This window comes from Rhea pennata, chromosome 14 (genome assembly GCF_028389875.1).
Source record: "Rhea pennata isolate bPtePen1 chromosome 14, bPtePen1.pri, whole genome shotgun sequence".
Classification (NCBI taxonomy): Eukaryota; Metazoa; Chordata; class Aves; order Rheiformes; family Rheidae; genus Rhea; species Rhea pennata.
Genome location: NC_084676.1, coordinates 12,143,187 through 12,163,273, shown reverse-complemented (window position 1 = coordinate 12,163,273; position 20,087 = coordinate 12,143,187). Strand labels below are relative to the sequence as shown.

The window sequence follows — 20,087 nt, the reverse complement described above, 5'->3', positions numbered from 1 at the left end:
TACAGCTATACTAATAATACCAGAGAAATCATAAAACAAACAAACAAACAAACACTTTCAGATACACACTGAAATCTTTTTTTTTATAAAGAAATTCTTTATTTCCCTTTCCCATTTGAAAAAAAAAGTCCTGAAATGTTATTAAAATGAAAGATTGCAGCTTCCTCCCCACTCGTTAGCTAGACACAGAAACACTTCACAAGGTTGTTCTTGTTTCGCTCCTTCCAGACGTAGATAGTGGAGCTGCACTGTCTCAGGCCACGTCGGTGCTCACTGGGAGCCGGAAAGGCACGCTTACAGCACAGTCCGATACACGGTGCTAACAGACCATGCTGGTGGCAGCTCAAGCCAGGACCTGGATGGCAGACAACAAGTCCAGCTCTAAGTCAGGAGTTGCACAGCCACTGGCCTCTTGAAGGGTTTATTAGTCCAGCTGAAGCTCGAGGTGGCCCAACCAGGGCTACTTCCAGCCAGGGTAGCCCAGTAAAGCCAGCCCAGGCTTTGCTACTCCCCATTTGGGTCTTACTGTGAACGAGTGGGCTCTGATGTCCCCACGGCCCCTTCTACAAGTCCTAGCAGCACAATGGGATGAACTTTAACTGACTTAATGCCTTTTTTTCCCCTTCCTTCCCAGCTCCACATGTTAGCTCTCTCATCCTTCCATCCTTACCTTTAAGGCAAAGGTTGTTTTGAGGGTGAGCTGAGAGCAGTGTAGTTAGTGCAAGTACCATGTCCAGAGAGATGGAGAAGGTTGAAAGGGACCATTCTCAGATAAACTGCACCTTTACAGCCGTGCCAGGCTTCACTCATTTATACCCACTTTTGCCCCTGCTCAGACCTCCTCTTAAAGAAAAAAGCTTTGAGGCTTAATAACAACAAAATAGACTGTGAGAATGCTGACTGGCACTTGTGAATGCAACCTCTCCGAGCCAGGGACCCTCCAAGGTCAAGGCATTTACTAATAAAAGCAACCTTAATGCTTATAACTACTTGGTCTTCCAGGCTGAAAAGGCTTTCATAGACCACCAAGAAGTTTGGAGGAAGGTGGTGATCATCATGGGCAGAGAGCCTGTTTCTTCTGACATTTGGCTGACACTGCCAGAGCTCCCCTGCTTGAGCAGAGGCTGCCCCTCAGGTGAGGTTTGGATCAGGCCCTGCGGCTTCACCAAAACTGTTAGCACAGTCTGGGCACTATAGCTGCTATGGGAAAAAAAGAATAAATTTCATTTTAAACCAGTTAACACTGCTGCAGGAAAACTCTTGCACATCACAAAAGCTTAAATGATTTTCTCTGCCACAGTCCTGTAAAAACACTTTACAGCTTGGTCCTGCCGCTCAGCCGTAGTGGGCTTTTATTCCAGAATTCACCATATTGCCAGGTAATTAAAAAAAATGGATGAGCAGAATTTGAATAGCAGGAGTACACCATTCAGTCCCTGTCTTTCTTCACCATTTGTGATACTATTGTATATTTTAGATTTCATACAAGTGTCTAGAAAGGACTAATAATAATAATAAAAAATCACTAATCAATGAGTCAATCAATTAAAGTATTGATGTATATATATATTGATGTATTCAAGTAAATACATCAATATTATCTGCCCCAGGGGAAGAAGCGCAGAATAAACATTAAACTTCTCAACAGAGATCAGACTGGGCCTCAGAAAGGAGTTTTGTCCCAGCAGTATCATATTTCAAGAGGATTTTCATTTTCAGTAGATTAAGTCCAGTGATGATTAAACATAACCCTTGCTGACACACTATTATAATGACCCAATCCAAAGCATGGTGAAAGACTTCATTGACTCTACTAGGCTTTGGATATGATACTGTTGATTTTATTTTCTGCATCTCTTTTTTAAATTGCTCGATAGCATTCAGTGTACTAAAATCAACCCATTCAGAGCAGCTTTTACCCGGCCTTCAGATCATTGCGTATAATGCACTAGCTGTAGATCATGAATACTTTGGGTTTATCCTCTGGAACAATACTGGCGTTGTCCACATCTATCAGAATGTTCTTATCATCTTGAGTGACTGGTACCTGCTCTCCACTCTGGAGGACCTGTGGCAGGTTCCCTAAGTTGACATCCATGTCTTTGAAGGCATGGAGTAGAAAAACCCCCAAAATGATGGTGAGGAAGCCACAAACTGTCCCAATGATGTCCACTAGAGTCATGGTCACCCACTCCTTAAAGAGGATGATAGATGTTGTGATGACAATGGTGGTGAACAGCACATAGTAGATGGGAAACACCAAAGAGGTGCTGAAAATGTCTAGAGACTTATTGAGGTAGTTAATTTGTGTTGTGATGGATGCCACCAGTGTGATGACCAGGATCCAAGTCAATGGGTACTTCAGCACAGGTCGGCCAGCAAAGAAGCCTTTGATGGCAATACCCAGGCCTTTGACTGATGACACGGAGAAGGCCCCAATAAGAGAGCAGATGGTGAGGTAGATGAGGATGTTGCTCTGGCCATAGCGAGGAGCAAGGTAGAAGATCAGGAGGAGGCAAACTGCCAAGAGGATCGCAGCATAAGCGAGGAAACCTTGAAGGAGGAAACAACAACTTGAAACTCAGCTGAGGGCAGGGGGGACAAAGTAGAACACACCGTCCAGCTCAGAGAGAAAATACCAGTTTGCATACCAGCCAATGGCCAGATGTAACTCAGTGCAAAGCAGTAATGCACCTTAGTTACACAGCAATAGGTTTTTCCAAAAGCTGCCAAAGCAGAAGGAGGTTTGTGGATTTACTCCAGATGTGAATCACAGATCTGATAAAACCAATTTTCCCCACTAACTAGGCTCCATTCCTGGGTGTACCGCTTAGCCCACAGCATACCTGGCTCTTTTAGCTTTGAAGTCATTTCATCCAGAGTTGTCACTTCCTCGTCCTCTGGGGCATGGATCACCATCACCGTGCTGCCCACAATGCTCAACATGCAGCCTAGTTTTCCCAGCAAGTTTAGCCGTTCTCCAAGTAAATAGGAAGACAGGATGGCACTGCACAGAGTAGAAAAACAATGTCTGCTGGTGCTTTAAAGTTCTTGAAAGAAGAACAGCAGCTAAAATAACAGGAAGAACAACCTTGCTTGATGTAAGGACACAAATCTGGAGTAAATTGATTCAATTAGTATGTATTGCATTATTATGTTATTTGTATGTTATTAGTTGTTTTTACAATAATTTGTATGTTATTTCAATTGTACGTTATTACAGATTCACATTCCAACTACTGCTAGTTGAGTCTGCTAGAGAGGCTCACGTATAGGTAGGATGAAAAAAAGCTCAACACATTAACACACCTTCAGAAATATTTGCAGTGCTTCCAAAGTCACTCACAAGCTTCTGGTATTAGGAATTCTTTAGTACTCAAAGAAACGAATTCAAGGATCAGTGTAGTAGAGAAACACAGAAACAACAGAAGTGTTGCATTAATTTTAACTTGATCTCCAGAACTATTAAGCCCAGAGAAATTTTGAAAGGAAAGGAACTGTAGATATGTCTGCAAAATCAGCTAGTCATTTTCAATAAAAATAAAATGATGTGAGGCAAGACATCACAGCAATCTTTCTCAGTTTGCTTGTGTATTGCACAATAAAAATCTCTCTATAAAATCTTAAATATCTAGAATCATTTTTTGAATAGGAATCTCCTTTCTCAAAATAAAGTAATAATTTAAAAACAGGGTTTCAGCTCCTCAGGAACAGACAAGTATAAAAATACAACACTAGAATATCCAAAAAGCCCAGAAAATAGAAGACAAATACAAAGACACAGACAAAAACAAGTTTGCTGATTTTTTTTACACTTTTAGATTTTTAGCTCTGTTCACTTAAAAAAAAAAAAAAAAGTATCCCTTTACTACCTGAAGAAAGTAAGGATAAAGGAAGGAAATAACACTGATATTTTTAATAATTTAACTTGAACTGTATGGGACTGCTAATCACGTCCATATGCAGTATTTCCAGAAGGACACACTATTTCGTTTAATGGTTCCCAATCCGTCCCCAGTGAGGACGGCAACTACTGGTATATTTTTTAGAGACTATCAAGACATTTTTCCTTTAGACAGAATAAATCATGTCAAGTCTTACTACCTGCCAAGACAAACAGGCAAACAATAAAGTTAAATTGCAAACCAAAGACACTTAAATCACCTTATGAGCACACTCAGGGCCCCCAGCGGTGTGACAATAGTTGCAGGAGCAAAGGCATAGGCAGCAAAGTTGGCAGCTTCCCCTCCACCCACTAAACAAACACAAGAAAAGTAAACAGCCAGTGAGTTACAATATGCTTTTTATGTTTTCTCTTGTACGCTTGCAAAGTAATAACAGGTCCACTGGGGAGGGGGGTTTTACTAGGGACTTCTGTGGTGCCTCAGTACAGGGTGTCAAGGGCTGGGCCATGTCACAGCTGACTCACATGAGCTTGTTAAGCCCGAGTAACTCAGGCACCTCTGCAGCACATGTCTGCAGTAATTAATGAGTTAGTGAGTGGCAGCTGGGCTTAGAGAGGCTTTGTGGCTTGGAGTGTGTGGGTTGCTCTGGACCTAAAAGGTGCCTTCTTCATTGGCTTAGTGTCTCTCTTGGCTGAGCTGAACTTTGAACAATGAGCACTGAGGGCTTGCTCGAGCTGCTCCTGAGCAGTTGTGTTATGGTTGTTATGCAGGAAGAGCAAGGCTCTGCTCCAAAGAGCTGAACAGTTAGAGCAAGATGAGGACATCTTGAGCAGCTGCTGCTGCTGTGGGCAAGGCTGCTCTGCAAAACCCTGCAGTGAAATCTGCTCTTCTCTGCACTAGCTGCAAGTCCAGCTCTGGAAGACTTGTGTTACAGCACGAAAAGGAGGAGCTGAGGTTCATTCAAAGCAAGTTGTACTTAAAGAAGCTGCTACCAACACCTCCTTGTTATCTACCTTCTGGTGTGAAAGTAACCTTTCCTGAAGCCATCAGCAGCATGGGAAGCTGTTTGCCCTGTGCCTGGTGCAGAGCCAGAGCAGGTGGCTGCCTTATTACAGCTTAACATTTCATGCTTTTGATCATGTAAAACTGAGCTAACAAGTTCTACCAGCTTTGCAGGAGGGCTGCAACAGGGTGGCAAGGGAAATCCTCTGCAGCTTGGCTCATTGCCTTGGCTCTCCTTGAGGTACCTCTGTAGAGGACGATGGACCCCACCAGAAATAATGCTTTGAGACACTAGATGCTGGGCTCCTTCCACAAATGAGATGCAAGCATTAATACTGCAAGTCTAGGCAAGTGGTTCCTACTTACTGGTTAGCAACCCAGCCCACCAGAGCCAATCCTTCAGGTAGCCATGACCGCCATCTCCTGAGAAAACAAAGCATGTAGATATTTAGGAGTAAACAAAAATGTTCTTCAGGGCAAGAGATGAAAAATTCCTCTCTGGAGAAGGATAAGTTGTAAGGAGAAGAGAATGATGAAGAAAACAGTATGGAAGGACAGAAGACAGGACACGTGCCATCCAACGTGGGAGGTATGTTGCATCAAGGGATTAGCAGAAGCTGATGTTTAGGGCTGGACAATGCAAAGCAACAGAAAACAGTTGCTTAATCCTGCTTGGCAATGGGAATGGTACATATCACCCCAAGCAGCAGAGACCATCAGCCTGGCTTCCAGGGTGCAGCCTGCTCTGCTGCAGCATGAAGTTCAGCACTGCGCTTCAGTGCCGAGACCTGCAGTTGTCCTTGCTGGTTAGTCTGGTGTGACTCAGCACCAAAACTGTCAATAGGAGCCCAGTAATAAACCCATCACTGAAGATCCATTGGCCTTGTGCCAAAAAACATCACTGGCCATTCATCACTGCTCCTCATGGAGGAACTGGGGGCCCTGGAGCAGATGGATGAGGGGCAGTGGAGCTCTTCCACACCTAGCACTTCTCCCTGGGCTGCTGCCACCCTGACCCTGGCGTGCAAGGCGACTACCTTCATCTCTTGCTGTGGAAACGCGTGTTGGTGCTAAGGTAAGGTCATGAGCTTTTTCCAAGTATAGACCAGAAACCTAAAGCAGGTTATGGCTTTGCAAGAAGGGGACTCAGATCAGTTGCTGGTGCGGCTATGGGGTGCCCTGGGTGAGGGGATTGGGGCGCATGTGGAATATGTGGGATGTGGTCCTGGATTGAGCTGTGCCACTGTGTGACTGTGGCGAAAACTGCCTGCACCCTGTTCCAAAACTATACCTTTTTCCATGTGTCACTGTGCATTGTAGGCTCTCAGAGCCTCAGCTGCCAGAAATCTTAACGTCATCTTTATGTGGTTTAGTCGTTTTGTGACACATAACTTCTAATGGAAAATGATTCCTAATATTAAAACAACTCAGTGAAAGAAAATGTGCATATAAATAAGGGAGCGTGGCAATAAGATGTCAGGAGCTAATCCAGTTCTGATATTAGTCTACAAGCTGTTATATGAAAGGGATTTGACTCTTAAAATTGTGAATCCTGATTTTGCTGGGTCTGAGAGCACTATTTTATCACTTAAGTCCAATCTGACAGGAATGATCCTGTAACAGCAGGATTTGACCTGCACTTGAAGAAAAGGGATGTGCTCAGATACTATCAAATAAATAATGAAATTGAAAGATTAGATAGACTGTGCAAGGGGATATGAAGGATTTGGATGAGAAGTGTTCAGGATATGTGGGAGAAAAAAAAAATCTCTTGCCAGGACCTTAAGAGGACAGTGTTTGCTTCTTAAAGTTCCTCAAGAAGCTCACAAGTGCTGAAGTTCAAATATTGTATTCTGGAATTCCTTAGAAATTGCTGTTCTGTCTCTCTCTCTCATTATTTTATTCTTCTTCTCTCAAGAACTCTTTTTAGTTGACTGCGTTTTTTGTGATTAATCTTTATTGCTGGATAAAGCACCCTGAAAAATAGGAGGGGGGGTCGCTCTTTCTCTACTGGCTTGGCTCTGTTTTTGAAGGAGATCGTGCAGGAGAGAAAAACCTGAAACAATACTAAGATTTTTCTTGTGCAGAGATAGTGCTGAAAAACAAAACCATGCAAGTTCAGCTGTTGTACACAATCAGCCTAATGACATGGGGATGGAGATGGGAGAGTGAGACTCAAATGTGGTCTGTGGCTCTGGTTCTGTGAGCTTTGCTGCTCTGCCTGGAAAAGTTGCTTCATCTTTCCACACCTCTGTATTTCTGTGTATAAGGTGGTAACAGTGATATTGTTGTCCTTTGACAAATGAGAATTATTGGAAAAACTACTAAATCAGAACAGGGATGTAGCAGTATATTCCTATTATTTCATTTCCTAGTTATGCAACTAGGCGAGCTCCAAGGCAAGACTTAAGCTGCCGCTAGAGCGTATGGCTGCAGTGTCAATGGGACATGTTGAATTCAGCAGTGCGATTCATCCATAAGCTATATTCCTCCACCATTCCCTATCCATATATACGTAGATTTAAATACCTACCTCACCCAAAGAGCTTGGTGCTAGAGGAAAGCTATCAATGAGCATGCTGTCACTGAGCAACACACCTCAGGTATATCACTTCTACAAACCACAAGCAGAATTCAGACGCACACACAAATCCCAGGCATGCAGCACAGTTGTCCCGCATTAATACATGGTCTCTTGCTAGTGCAATTAAAGCACATGGGGCCACATTCTGATCTCAGAGGCCTGGTAGCAAAGTTACGTTACTACTAGTTATAGGGCAGTTGTGGAGTTGTGCTGCTCTGCCTCAGTCTGACAAGGTGATGACTTTCATCTGTGCGAAGGCAGCAAAATCTCTCAGCTTTTTTTCTGACCCCATGTTATCCCATGCAAGGGCTGTGATGGGCATGTGTTAGTATGGTGGTGCATGTCCGGTCATTCAGTGTGTGTGACTCTTACTATCTGTGGTGCAAGACTAGGGAATGACTGAGCCCTTCCAATGCAGGGCTCCGTAAAGTAGCTCCACAGCTGCAGTCCCTTTGCTGCTGCAAGTCCCATACACAGAAAAAAATATATGCACAAAAGGTCTTATATACTTGGCTGAAGGAAAGCCAAATGTGTACCCAGAGGAATTCCCTTGCCTTGAGTGGTGAGACTTGGATAACGCATTTGGTCCTGGGAACAGATAGAACTTCTCATTCCTGACCCCCAAAAGCCTTACCTGCTCTGGTGCCTCCCTTCTCCACCAGTCGTAACAACCCCTTCTTCTTGAGGATGACGCTGCTTCCAATAAGAAAGCTGGAGAAGACAGCCAAGCCCAAACCAATGTAGAATCCATAATTGCTTTCCAGCTGAGTTACCCAGAAGTCATCTGAAGTCCTGTTGTCATGGTTGGAGGCAACTAGGTCAGCATCATTGACCACCTGGCATACAACCCGGTGAGAAAGGCAGGAAAGCGTGACCAGAGACCCTGTGAGACCACCATGGAGAGAAAACAAAATTTTTCACGTGACTAACAAGTCTGTTTCTATTGGTATACAGACTCCTTCAGCCACCTCTTCAAACGACTGCCTAACTGATGGGATGCTGTCTCTGTAACAGCTGATATCCAAGCTCCTTGCTAACTCCGTATGCAGATCTCAAGCTTGTACACCTAAACTAAGCACACCTCCTTACTGTCATATGGAAATGGCAATGTTGTTAACGACAGATTTATATAGTGATTTCCAGAATGGTAACAATCAAGCAGCTTATTACAGCACTTTGACACTGAATGTATCCGCCAGCTTACACACCACGAATTGGAAGGCCAGAAGGACTACTTTAATAATCCAATTGAATTTCCAAATATCTCTGCCATAGTCTCTCCATCAAGATCCAAAATCACAAGCTATTGATTTCTATCTTGCTATCCTGCAGTCTTGTAGATTCAAAGGTTTTTGTGCTTTTCAGTCAACTAATCCCAACAGCAGCCAGCTAGTCTACAACCTACTGCTTCTAGTCTAACACAGAGTGACTCCAGTATTTTGTAACTATGAATTTGTCCCAGCTCTATATACCGAAATTCATCTGATTGTTCATAAAAAAGCAATAAGCTTGTCTCAAGACCAAAGTTTCCTCTCTACCCTGCCCCTACTGTGCAATGTTTGTTCTACCTATTTGCTGAATACCCGAGTGCTTGTAAAGCATATCAGATTCTGAAAAATAAAAGCAGGCAAGGTTCTCCCCTGTTAACATCAAAAATACTAATACCCAAAGTCTCTCGCCAAGGTGCATTGCTGCATGTTGGTGGGAAAATTGCTGAGTTTCTTCTTATCCTCCCACTCCTACCACACCCAACGCATCCTTGCACTGCAGCCTTACCTCTGGGTGTAGGAAGGGCAGTGTGACTACAAGGTTAAGAAATAAAACAGCCAAGTGGAGTGTCACAGAAGTCTCTTATTAAAAAGGGTTTAATTTTCTGCCTGAGTTCATGTCAGAATTGTGCAGCAATTATCTGCCTTACTGCAAATAGAGACGTGTGATGGCTAACCGGTCACAGGGCTGCTGGCAAGCTGGGCAGGGCAGCTGGGCAGAGACATCCCACCTTTCTCCTAAACCAGGAGCCCACCTTAGTTCTTCTGCAGTCTCACTCACTGTCTACTATATGCGTAGCTTAGGATTTGGATACAGATTTTTTTTTTTCCCTCAGGGGAAAAAATTCTAATGACCTAGATGAGTTTGTTTGTTGAGATTCTTCCATGGATTCTTTTTTCTTTTTCTTTTTCTTTTTCTTTTTCTTTTTCTTTTTCTTTTTCTTTTTCTTTTTCTTTTTCTTTTTCTTTTTCTTTTTCTTTTTCTTTTTCTTTTTCTTTTTCTTTTTCTTTTTCTTTTTCTTATTGGAAAAAATTCCTTGACAGGGGAGACTTTCCCAGCAGAGCAGGGAAAGTCTCACCACCACCTCAGCTGGCTAAAAGGCTCTGCAGCATGCTGTTGGGACGAACAAAAGGTAGTTGGGTAGGGTGAGCGATCCATTTCTTGTATACTGAATTTAGTCTCTAAAGGAAAACACTCCCTCTTCCCTGCAACTTTTGGGTGGCAGGCGCAGCGCTTGGCACTTGCAGACCCGGCTTCGTGAGGCTTGCTCCTGCGCGGAGCCGGGTCCCTCGAGGGGAGCGGGGCGGCAGGTCAGGCCCACGCCGGGAGGGGGAGCCGGGGACCCCCGCGCGGTGCGCCGCGGCGCTCAGCCCGCTCCCCGCCGGCGCCGAGCCGCCCCCGCCGCCTCTCCCCGGCGGGCGCGCAGGGCCCCGGCTCGCCTTCGCCGCCCTCGCCCCGCGCTCAGCACCCACCGTTGCTGCAGCTGCCGTTGGCCTCCAGCGGCTCCATGTCCTGCTCGTGCCGGGGCGGGCGGCTCAGAGCATCCCGCTGCCGACGGGAACGGCCGCTGCTGCCGGCGCTGGGCCGGGCTGCCGGCGCACCGGCCCCGCCGGCTCCTCCTCCTCCGGGCTGGGGCTGTCCCGCCGCTGGGGTCGGTGCGCAGGGAGACAGGGAGTGGATGCACATGCAAGTCTTGCACGCCCCCGTGCAAGCCATCCTGGGTGCAAGCCTTGCATCCCTTCGTGCAAGTCTCCCTCTTCCCCTTCCCCCCTCCCCCAGCCGTGAAAGCCATCCCCCGGGGCAAGCCACCTACCGTGAATGCGGCCCCCCTGCACCGTGCAAGCCCTTTACCCCCAGGCCTCATGTCCCCTGCCTGATTAGGGTCTGAGAAGGGAAGGAAGAGGGTAGGGTAGTAGCCACAGGCAGGCCGAACAGCCTTTGCATGAATTTTGGACTAGGCTCTTCTGACTCTGCCTGGACTAAGCTCGGTTGATGGGCATGAATTTTTCCTCTAGATTTTTTTTTCCTCATTGCAGCGATGGGGAGCAATAGGAGAGAGAGGAAGAAGTTGCCATGAAGGCCAGAGATAGCACTTCTGGGTAGCTGGTGTGTGATTGCAGTTCTAGGCTAGTGTCTGAGGCTGTGGGACACATAAGCATATGCTGAGTGAGCTGTGTATGCTGCAAAGTTGTGGACTTTATACTCATGCAGAGAGCAGTGTACAGAAATTAAAAGTAAACAAGAAGAATTAACCTCCCAGTCATGTTTGTAATTCAGAAAAATTCTCTTCTTACCAAAAGAGGTTATAAGTGCAAGTATTCCTATAACTGGGAAAAATTTCAGAAAGTGTTCTATTGATTACTGAATCAATAAATACCAATCAGTGGTATTTATTATTCTCCACTTAGTACTAGCTGTGTGTATATTTTATAGACGTGAAGGGCAAGGTTAGGGCAAGAGAAGCACGCAGAGGACTAGGGAATATGGATATGTCCTAATGGAAGTTTTATGGCAGAAGCATCATATAATCACTGTGCACCTTTTCTGCAGAGGGTCAGGCTAAATTTCTGTAATGGCCAGTCCTGGCCTTGGAGTCAGAGAGGGAAAAGCTCTCAGCAAAGGCCCGAAGACAAATATCAACAAAATGTGAGTGCATAATTACCAGGGCATTTTTCTGCTGTAAAGTGTTACGCAGCACAAAATTGTAGGTACAAGACACAATTTTACTAGTAGCAACTGTGATTTAAGACACTGCTACTCTATGCCAAATTCCAGCCCTGAGAAGGTCAGCTCCAGTCCAGGGGTCCAGCTGTCCAGGGAATAGTTGCTCTCCTACCTGCACAACTGTACTTACAGGGGTTGTCTCTTTGCAGGGATGTATGGGCTCCTCCCTCAGACTCACTATGCATCCTTTCATTTTGTGACTGTTTAATTGGTAGACCTCATCATAGCCATGTGGTTCAGTCTGTGGTGTAGATTTACCTGAGGTCAAGGGCTGTAACTATGCCATCAGCTTCCTGTCCCCATTTCCATTGTAGCTGAATCTTCTCGTGCTAATCATTAGAGTGAGTGTAAATGTTTCCAAGCCTGTTGCACAGGAATACGCTCTGCTTCATCTCCACTCCTCTCTGCTGACTTCCTCCCTCCCTGTGCTTGTGCACTGTGTCCACGTGTACACAGAAAACTACTGTGAGATATGAGAGCCATTTCATTAAAGCAAGATCCATTAGTTAGATCTCACTGGAGGTCTATAGAGATAAGTAAAACCAACAGAAACTGTTTGGTTTTTCTTCAGCCAGACCAGCTCTGCAGGTAGAAATATCCTTCATAAGGCAATATAAAAATGTAAGATCTGCAGGTCTTCTGGGCCTGCAAATTTGAGGGGTTTTTTTCTGTAAAACACACTACCTTTGCTACAGAAATTGTCCTTAGGCCATCACACTACAGCAGCACAAGCACTGCCTGTGTTTTTTACTCAGTGCACTCATCCTCTGTACAACTATTTCATCGTTTTCCCCAGCAAATGTAATGTTTTGTGAGTCACTTGATTTTAATCAGGTCTGCTCATCACAGTCACAGGCCTGCAGGTCACTGACTGGGAAAGATTGTGGCAGCCAAATCAAATATCCTTTCCTTTCTCACCAGACCCAGTTGATAATCAATCCAAATTGCACAGCAGTGGTTTCTGATGCAGAGGAAGAAATGTGTGTTGATTTGTCAGCGGTCTGGGAGCAACTCCTGCTGCTGTCACACATCACACAGGCAAATTGCATCTGGGCTAGACAGTGATGCTTGAATTTGACCTTTATTTAGTAAATTTACTCTGTGATGTTGGTTAAGAGCTATTCATGCAACATGTGAATATTCATGCAGTATGCAAATATGAGGCTGACTGCAGAAACCTCAGGTGATGGCTGCATGGGACAAGTATGCTCGCAGGGCTCGATTGCCTGCACTTCTGTATATGGTAGTATTGTCCTTCATTTTCCCATAGGCTGCTCAGCCTTGTTGAGTTGCCCATACTCAGCAGCAGTGTTTGTCTCTTCCCTCATGCTGGACATTGTCCACCACTCTGACGCCTTGCTTTTAGCAGTAAAGTCCCATCAGTGCTCTAGTTACATTGGTTAAACTGTGTCCAAAATTATTTTCAAGCCTTTCTGGGTAAGCATTGTTGATAGCTGTACAGATCATGGCTGTCCACTGTATTCAGAAAACAAACTTTAGAGAGCAGGTAGGAAAGAAGCAGTTTTGTAGATCTCTTTGTGGCAGGGATCTGTGACTAAAATACCCCCTCTCCCTTTTCCCCCTCCCTTTGAAGAGCTGGATCGATTCTTTACCTGCTTCACTATAAAACCCCATAAATAACTGTAGCGCCACAATAGAGGGGGAAGCACAGTTGAAAGCAAGGGGCACTTAAGGCTACAGCTTTAACTTTACCTCTTAGCCTGACTTCCTAAAGGAACAAGGCTAACGTGTCTGTGCCTATATATCTGCCCCTGCCTTCCTCTTCGTCCCCAAAGACATTTCCCCCCACAGGCTAATTTCATCAGATTTGACAAGGGGTGAGGTCTCAAGGAGGAGCACTTCTGAGTTCTATGAAAAGAGGAGATATGAAAGGGAAGAGGTCTAACCAGTGTGCGAAAAGGAGGAGAGGCTGCAGAGCTTGCTCATCCTATTAGACATCAGAGAATCCACAGAGCACCAGCATGTCGAATTGACACTGCTGTGGGAAAAGCTTCAGTCAGATTTTGCAATCAGCCATGAGACATAAGTGTGTCATGTATTTCTTTCTCGTATAGAGGCTGTGGGAGTATGATGTATAAAATCACTAAGTAACAGGAGTTGCATCAAATGGGTTTAGCAAGGCTGTGTATGGCAATACAGGGATTTACAGCTATGTAGGATTGGCATGGAATTGCTTCCTTCACTTAATCAAAGACAAGTTCCCACTGATAACATAAAGCAGCAATGCAACCAATGCCTCTTTTGTTGGTTTATACCCTCGTTTTAATGAGAAGGTTGTAATTAAGGGGATTAGTTCCAAGCTATGACCTCACTGGCTGATACTCACATCAGACGTTTCCTTAACAATAATGTCCAACTCATGAGAAAGCAGGGAATCTTCCTAGTGGCTTATCTTTAAACAATGCGGTTCCTCCTGAAATACTGGTTTACAGGCCAAAAAGCTTGACTGGAATCCAGGGGATAGGGCAAGACAGCTTTGTGTGTAAATAACACCTTCAGCAGCATCAAAAGGCTTTTCTTTTCCCTGCCCTTCCTTCTCTCCTCTTCCGGTCTAGAAGAATGATGGAAAAATACTGGGTATCAGTTGTGCTGGGTTATAAAGCTGCTGGAAGCATCATGTTTAAAGATGGTGGAAGCTTTTGCCCTGGAGGTCTGCTAGGTGCCGCTTCTGTGCAAACTTTCAGAACAGAGTTGTAATATTACTGTAGCTTTGTATATTTAGAGGACCTCAAAGAATAGTTTACTGCTTCAAAGACAGGATAAATCCTTTTCTTTCTGGCAATAGAAGGGGTTAAGGGAATTGCCTGGTATTTAGATGATTGCAGCTCAGTGACATGAAAGGATGCTCAAAGCATGAAAAAATGGACTTACTCAGCAGACAGATTTTAATTTAGGCTATCTCAAGGTAACCACGTTTGCAGTGGCTGAGGCTGCTATATCATGCTACCTGAGTTTTGATGATGACACCATTCAGGGAGTTTGCAAGCCCATCACACCCACTGTGTGTTCTCATGCTTGTACTGCTGTGCTTGTGCCACTACAAGTATCTGCAGGTCTGTGTTGTACAGCAGAGGAGCACCCCAACTCGCTTTTGCAGGGTTGTTATTTTTTTTATCTATATCAGTTCAGTGATCCGGGTCACTGTGGCCCCATAAACCGCATCTGTGTGTATGAGGAGCGGTGGGCTGATTAGGGATGTCAGGTGGATGTTCAGTGGGCTGCAGAGGCCTTGATGCACCACATCAGGAATGGGTGCCACAAGGCCAAGTGACATGTAATCAACAGATTATTTGTTTGCAGACCTCTTATCTGTGAGATGTTTGCATCAGAACTTTAAATCAAGCAAAAAAACATGTGAAAGTCATTTTGGCCTTGCAGAAGAGTGTCACAAAAAGTCATTTTGTTATACTTTTGAAATAATTAAAAAAATCATTAATGAGCTACTCTTTGCATTGGCAGAGTGCCTTTAATCTGAGAACATAGAATCATAGATGAGTATGTTTAGAAACATGAGGAAGAAGAAGAAAACTGTGGGCCTGTATTTTCAATTACTGGTCCCTTAAGGTTGGTTGTTAAACAGTCAGACTCTTGGACCCTGCTACTCAAAGGAAGTATTGCCTCTGGCTCCAGGTGAGGCCAGCGCAGCCTGTGAGCTCCCAGCACTCCTGCAGGCTGACAGTCTATACTGGGGAGCAGCTAAAATTAATTTAAAAAAGGCCAGGGATCTCGAAGTAGGGGGGGACTGATGGGGTAAAGGATTAAAACCAAGTGACGTGCCTAGTATCAGTGTCTGAGTCAGGAAGAGAGTCCCACTCTCACCTCTGCCATTTTCTGCTGCAGAAACATGTTGAAATCCATAAGCAATTGGGCAACTTTCACCCAGCAAGCAAATCATCTTCCACGGCAGCATGTTGCACATGAAGCCTCAGAAGTGCATCAGGTGTCCAGAGACTTAAAAAGATCAACAGAGCTGCCTACTCATGGTGTAAAGTTCATTTTTAATTTTACATGGAGAACCAATGCATTATTTCTCTTGAGCTAGGAAGCCATTCCCATGAAGAGACCTTGGGAAGAAGATACAAAAGGGAATATTGGTTATAGCATTTTTTTCAAGAGCTGATGAAGCATAGATGCTTCTAATCCCATAGATCTCCACCAGCTCCTTCTCCACAAAGCCATTTTCCCTTCATTTCTTCTTACTGCTTGAGCTCCCCATAGGAAAGACCAGCTCCCAGGAGGCCTTTGTGTCTTGGTCCCCACTGCTCCTTCTGCAGTCAACAATCACCTTCACTCCTAGGATGCTTCTAACAGGAACTGAAGAGTGCTTTCAAATGGAAATTTGGGGAAAAAAATTTAACAAGGAGAGGCCCCTGGAATAGAAAGGCCCCTGTTGGACTGGCAAGGCTGTGGTAATAGAGGAAATCAGAGCCTTAGTTTAACTTTGAGTAGGACTTGTAATAAATTTTATTCAAAACAGAAACAAACCATCAAACTTCCCTCTGCCTGCTCGCTTACACTGAAAGAAGTTTTCAAAATTTGTGGTAGGAGCATGTCTCTCAAAAAATCATCGACTTTCTGATAGGAAAATTGGCTTGCTTGTTTTGTTGTAGGCCACAATTTTCACTTTTATTAGATTCTGACAAAGGCTTGGCCTTTTATAGCAACAAAATACTGTTTTACCTTTTTCCTTTGTGCTAGGTGCAATCAGAGGCTCTCCCCAAATAATTGTAGAATCATAGAATCAGTAAGGTTGGAAGAGACCTCTGGAGATCATCTAGTCCAATCTCCCTGCTCAGCAGGGTCACCTAGAGCATGTTACACAGGGTTGCAGCCAGGTGGGCCTTGAAGATCTCCACAGAAGGAGACTCCGCAACCTCTCTGGGCAACCTGGTCCAGTGCTCCATCACTCTCACAGGGAAGAAATTCCCTCTCACATTCAGGTGGAACTTCCTGTGCTTCAATTCCTGCCCATTGCCTCTTGTCCTGTCACACGGGACAACTGAAAAGAGTTTGTCCCCATCCCCTTGACACCCTCCCTTCAGGTACTTGTACACATTGATAAGATCCCCCCTCAGTCTTCTCTTCCCCAGGCTGAAGAGGCCCAGCTCTCGCAGCCATTACTCACAGGGCAGATGCTCCAGCCCTCTGATCATCTTTGTAGCCCTACGCTGGACTCTCTCCTGTAGCTCCATGTCTGTCTTGTACTGGGGAGCCCAGAACTGGATGCAGTACTCGAGATGAGGCCTCCCCAGGACTGAGTAGAGGGGCAGGATCACCTCCCTCAACCTGCTGGCAACAGTCTTCCCAATGCACCCCAGGAGATAGTTATCACAGCCACGATGACATGACAACATGAAGTTTGCCCATTTCATGAATGGGCCTAATTTTTATTTCGCTTCATCACAAAATTCATCCAACGCTTGTTGGGCACACTGTTGTTTGCTGTGTTATGGGACATACCACCACGTATCAGATGCTTTACTCTTACAGAAGCACTTTTTTTAATGGAGATGGAAACTTCTGTTGGCTGAATTTTAGAACAACAGCAAAAAATAATAATACAAACCCAAAATATCATCTTCAGCTGCATAGCAAATATGGATCAAAAATTCAACACCATATCAGATCACGAGCGTAAATATACCCCACTATAAATAAAATTCATCGTACAAAATAATTCAAGCAGCTCTCCATACAAATGTGGTACATTTGACAAGAGTTTCTGAGAATATTTTCTTTTTTTTTTTTACACCTTCAATTATTTTCTCTTGTTCTTAAACACACATGAACCTACCAGACTGGAGTAATGCAGGCAAAAAAGGACTTACGTGTCGTTCAATGCTAACAAGAAGTGCTGCCAGGGTTAAAAAGGAAAACCACTGAGGTGCAGAATTTGAACTGGTTTGCTTCCCCTTTCTATTATACCATTGAAAGTCCAGTGTAGCATCACCCTTGACTGGCATGTGCACTGCAAATAGTCATATTTTATCGTGTTTGGGCAAGAGAAGCCATTACAATAATCTAGGCTGACTTCATTCATTTTACACACCATCCTTTTTTTTCCCCCTACGTAATTCCTGTATTGAGCCAACATCTTGTCTTTGAAGAAGGCATTCCAAGTGGTAGTTGGTAAATCCCAGGAAGCTGGCAGACTACTTCAGAAGAGTCAGAAAAATGTAGGTAAAAAGCAAGCACAGGGTTAGTTGACTTAAATTAGCTGTACAGGGGTCCATGATTTCCTGGAAAAAATTAGGAGTCTACAGAACATAAAAGGCTGAAGACCATGGGATTAGAACCTGTCTGCACAGAAGACATCTAAGCTTGGTAGAAAGTTTGCAAATATGGAGAATTTACCACACCCCTTGGCAAATCATGACCATTGAGTCCTCCTGTTACAAATTTGCTCCCTATTTCCATTAACAATTATTATATTAAAAAAGGGTATGAAGGAGAAATTCTATTTCACCAAGGTTTTTACAGACCTAAACTCGAACCTTTCTCATATACAATCAAGGAGTATTAGAGAACTGAAGCTAGACTACTTAAATCCTTTCGATAATAAAAGGACAATAACATCAAATCTCAGAAATGAAGACCATAAAATTATTCCTAGCTGATAACTCATACTGCTTGAGCAACAAGGCAAAACACCTGCATACACTCGAGAGCCAAAAAACAATTCTTATCTTGTTCATGCACTTTGGACATTCTGCTCAAAACATTTCATCCCTTGGAATCTGAAGAGATGCATTTCGCCAGCAAATCTGGGGACAACAGATTTCATCTACATGTTCCATTTAAGTACGCTCAACTGTGTTTTTCAGATTTTCACAAAATTATTATGCCAAAACTACAGTAGAAGAATGCAAAGTGATATTTGTGCTTGGGTAAAATATCTCATGACTCATGCCAAACCTAAACACATGAAAGCAGGCATTTACATTCACCTATACCCTATCTCCTATTTTGCCTAGGTAGCTGAAACTGGGCTGCACGGTACAGTTCATCCTTCAGTATTAATTTCTTGCTCATACTGGTTTCTGTCAAGGCTCCAACAGCCCATAACATGTCAGACATAGTGGGATGTTTAATTTCTGCTGTGCTCAGAGGTGACTCTGAGAGCCAGACAGGGACTTGTGCCACCTTTTCTGTAACACTTGCATACCAAAATAACAAGCACTTATTATTTAGGTCAGGAAAAATAGGATATTAGCAGGATTTATTTTCCTCATATCTTGTTTTCCACAAAAAATAAAGTGCTTGATTCTCCTCTTCCATTTAAAAATATATATCTGTAGATCCCCTGATTCCAGTAGTTTCAGCAGTATAGAAGTGTTGGAAAAACAGAATTTACATCCTTTGTGGAAGAATAGACATAGCGTAGAGCCTTTCAGTGTGACTGGGTCTGAACACTCTTCTGCTGCTTGTCCTCATGGCAAGAAGGAAATGATCTCACCTTCCCAGGCTGGTTCCTTCTCTTGCCACTCAAAGATTTCAGACAGACTTCCTGAGATTTCATTTCACTTTCAGATAGCTGTGCCGCAGAATTTTCTCACCGCAGTTTAAATGTCTGTCTCAGCAATTAAAGGAAGGAAGCTCGAGGTGAAAAATGTCCAGCACTTTTCATGTGTGGAATACATTGATTATCAAGGAAATAGGTGCAAATTTCTGGGAGAACAAAGTTATCTCACACAGCATGAACTCCTCTTGCTAATAATACTGGGCTGGCTGCTGTTTCCTAAGACCAAATAGTCCAGCTGGGACATTTCTACTCATTAATTATATGCTCCCTTTGAGAGAATAAAAGCCCATGGCCTTTTTTACACCTGTAATAGTATGCAGTTTACAAGGCATGATGAAATGCATGAAAGTATATACATTATCATATCTGTATACTAAAACAGCAATTATCTGCTGTGACCTGATTAAAGCTGAGGAGTTAAAACTTCTTGCAGTAGGGAGGCTAGCATCATTTTCTCCTGCTGTATATGGTTTGGTCTCCTTCATCTTCTGGTACAAACTTTTGTATCGCTTCGATGATATTACTGTGGGGAAGTAGGGAAGACAGTGAGTTGTAAAATCCCTCTTGAAGTTCCTACTGAATTTGCTTTCAATATCCAAGGGTATTAGATGAGCTGAGCTGGAGAAGACTCCAATGTTCCCTCAGAATGCCTTTGAGCCTTCAAAATATTGTGTTTTTTAATGCTTTACCCAATGTTTTACCTCTTTGAAAGAATCATAGCCTTTCTGCATGAGTTGGAGTTTATTATATCCTGCTGAAATTAACTATTTTCTGAAGACAGACAGATAGAGGCGGTGCCACTAGGAATTCATCTAGAAAAAGGGAAAAGGACATCCCAGCTCTCATCCTTGCCTGGCGATGAAAGAAGTTCCAGCTGCTTCCTGTCAGGATCAGTGATTATTCTCTCACCTGCTAAGTTAATATGCTCAAGAGCATATTCAGGTGAACATAAACTCTTCTGCACTCATTAAAAAATTGTGTTTACTCTATGCAAGATATAACTTCAGAGGAGAACTCTTTGAATTCAAAGAAGTGGATGTCCCATAGCAAGGAAAAAGCC

The 20,087-nt window shown here is 43.8% G+C and overlaps 1 protein-coding gene across 1 annotated transcript; it reads right to left on the bottom strand.

Annotated features, from left to right (window-relative positions):
- Positions 1–1,948: 1,948 nt before the first annotated feature.
- Positions 1,949–10,269, bottom strand: NIPAL4 (NIPA like domain containing 4). Its single transcript, XM_062587420.1, has 6 exons — positions 10,233–10,269; positions 8,126–8,374; positions 5,274–5,330; positions 4,165–4,255; positions 2,847–3,007; positions 1,949–2,553 (listed from the first exon to the last, which is right to left on the bottom strand). The coding sequence occupies exons 1-6, from the start codon at positions 10,267–10,269 to the stop codon at positions 1,949–1,951; spliced, it is 1,200 nt and encodes a 399-aa protein (XP_062443404.1).
- Positions 10,270–20,087: the final 9,818 nt, after the last annotated feature.